This window comes from Triplophysa rosa, linkage group LG11 (genome assembly GCF_024868665.1).
Source record: "Triplophysa rosa linkage group LG11, Trosa_1v2, whole genome shotgun sequence".
Classification (NCBI taxonomy): domain Eukaryota; kingdom Metazoa; phylum Chordata; class Actinopteri; order Cypriniformes; family Nemacheilidae; genus Triplophysa; species Triplophysa rosa.
Window position 1 is genome coordinate 13,513,807 of NC_079900.1, and position 3,101 is coordinate 13,516,907.

Below are 3,101 nucleotides of genomic sequence, written 5' to 3' on the forward strand. Positions count from 1 at the left end.
TAATTGGTAAAGCAGATTCCCATAAATTATATAACCATAGAATATCTTAAATTGTAAAAAAAACCCATAAAATATATGATTAAAAACTGTCTGAAGCTTACCTGTGTGATGTATCAGTCTGCAGGCACCTCAACAGGACTGTTAAATCAGGACTTTGATTCAGGACAAACAACCAATCAGGAGGCAGCTTCTAAATAACTGATATACTTTAAACCAAAAAAGGCGGGAATAAAGAACCCTTTCCCAATACAAAGAACCATTTCAGCAGAAAAATGGTTCTTCAGAAGACATGGTTCTAAATAGAACCTTTACCATCATTAAATAACCTTTTAAGAACCATATTTTTTTCACAGTGTACTGTGTGAATTGAGTGAGTAATCCCTTATGTAGTTTTTGAACAAGGCAGTCATTAGTCTGTCTCACTGTGACTCTCGGGCACAGTAATACACAGCTGTGTCCTCAATCAACATATTCTGTCCTTGTAGAGTCACTGTGATGCTGGATGTGTCTCTAGTAACCTGAAATCTACTTTTTAGTTTATCATTATAATATGTGTTACCGCTACCGCATATCTCTCCAACCCATTCCAGAGGTTTTCCTGCAGACTGTCGAATCCAGTGAGAGCAGTAGCTGCTATCGGTCAATGAATATCCAGACACCTTACAGGACAGAGTCAAAGCCTCACCAGGCCTGACAACACTGGATGCAGGCTGAGTCAGTTCAGCACAATAAACACCTGGTAAAAATAAGGCCTGACATGTTATAAAAATGGAACATTTTGGTATTATGTTACATGTCTTAAAATCAGACATGTAAATAGAAGAGACTAAAAACTAATGACTTTGAAGACATACAAGAGATAGCTGCTAACAGCAGCAGCATCCACCACAGAGATGAGGAGATCATGGTTTGAGATGTGTTGGAGCTGTGTCTTCACCTCTCTCCTTCTCCAATAAAAGGAGGAAATTTGCATATAGCGGCTCAGCCTATACAGTTTGTCACCCAGCAACAGAAGATACGAGACAAACTCATTCATCTACATTGAATCTGAGACAATTAAGCTCAGTAGGCCTATACCATAATACTTGGCCATCTTGTTTATAGTTTACTAAACTTAGTTTTATTTTTCTGAAGATCTTTCCACTCAGTATTTATAGCACACAGATGTCAGAGAACTGGCAGCACTCACCTGCATCCCTGTATCGCTTTGAGTTGTTTAAAGTGAAATTTGCCTGTTTAGAGAGATTTGCCACATACTGTATAAAAATGGAGCACAGGGACACTAAACTAAATGCCTTTTTAAAATGTACCTGGCAGAGCAACAGGAGCAGCCTATGCCAGTCTAACAGCTCTCCTGTGATGCAAATTCTAGAATCACATATTAAACATTTGACTCAAGATCAAACGCTTATGCTGTTTAAATGTATTGTGCTAAACAGCTGTAGACTTGCAGCCCATGGTTTGTCATTTAGAAACTGTTCTCACAGTTTGCTGGGGAATGGCACGATTTGTGGTTCGCCACTTTGTTATTTGTTGTATTTGTTTGTTTGTTATTTGTGCAGCCCACAAAGACACTTTTGCACAGTATGTGCAAAAAATGTTTGCTTTAACATCTTTTAGAAGAGGAAATAACTTTCACGCAGGGTTTTTGCGCAGGTAGGCAGTTAGAGTCTGTCACTGTGGTCTCTGGCACAATAATACACAGCTGTGTCTTGAGCTTGCATATTGTTTCCATTCAATGTCACTGTTTTACTGGAGGTATCTCTGGTGATGCTGAACTTGCTTTTCAGTGTATCCTTGTAGGCTGTGCTTCCATCATAATAGATCAGCCCAATCCACTCCAGAGGTTTTCCTGCAGGCTGACGGATCCAGCCTGTATTATAGCCCGTAAGTGAATAAGAGACTTTACAGTTGATAGTCAGAGAGCCATCAGGTCGAACAGTCAAAAACTCAGGTTGAGAGAGTTCCTCTGCATTAGTACCTGTTGAAAAGTATATCAGAATCAAAATTACTTCAGGAAAAGGAAATTCAGTTTAATACTATTAATTTAATTTATCACAATCTACGGCATAAGGAATGAAAAACAAATACGTACAATAAACTACTGCCAGAAGCAACACTAAAGATGAAGAGAACATGCTGTTTTTTACAGTGTGGTTGACAGAATAAAAGTATCTCACTCATCTAATAATCAGAGGAATGTATTTAATCTGACTCATGCCCACTGTTTACATATGGAACAGGAGATTTGCATACAGACAGCTGGGAATTCAAATAACAAGAACACAGTACAAAATTCATTTATAAATTTAAAGAAGAGTCTGTTGCCACAAGTGACCATTTGCAATTGTGCTATTGTGTGTGGTTTGTTTTGGCAATGGGTAGCTGACAACAATAGTATATAGACTATTATTAAAATACTTATATGTACTCTTTATAAACAATATTGTGAAATGTTCACTTTATTCTACCAATCACAACACTAGACGAGCAAACATGCTACTTGCATCAATCTTGCTACAATTCTAGAGTATCCCTCTACCCAGGGGCGGAGCCAGGGTGTTGCGGGAATATGGGCATTGTCCCTTTAAGAAGTATGGGCTTTGTAGTCCTGACCGCACGGGATGATGGGAAAAGTAGTGCGGGTGCGGGGTAGTGATGTGTGTGAGAGGAAAAGTGACGGACGGAACAAAAAGGGGAGCAAGCTGCTTTTAGAAGTTTTCGTTGTTTTTCATAAATTCGTGAGACCACCCGGGAGTTCAAGTAATTGTGAAACGGTATAGTGATGGATGGAGCTTTCGCTTGGTGAGATTAAAACAACGTGCTTCCAAATAACTTTGTCGGCTCATTACTGCGAGAAATGAACCAGAGAACACTGTTACAGTTAACGTTATCCACAATCGGAGAGGCGGATTAACAAGAAAGTAACACTGGGGGCATCGTCCGGGATCTCTTGCATGTGGTGAGTCGTGTTGATATTTTCGATTGCCAAACCGAAGTTTATAAAGCTGCACTGCAGCACGATGAGAAAATACTCCCATGTCAATACGGGTGGCCACGTGAATGCTACGATGTTAACGGAGCACGACGAAAAACGAACG

General features: G+C 39.6%; 1 gene segment (V, D, J or C); it reads right to left on the reverse strand.

Moving 5' to 3' along the window:
* Positions 1-262: 262 nt before the first annotated feature.
* On the reverse strand, positions 263-1,290 carry LOC130560964 (Ig heavy chain V region 914-like). The segment is given in 2 exon segments: positions 263-736; positions 855-1,290. Coding segments are annotated over 2 exon segments (369 nt in total).
* Positions 1,291-3,101: the final 1,811 nt, after the last annotated feature.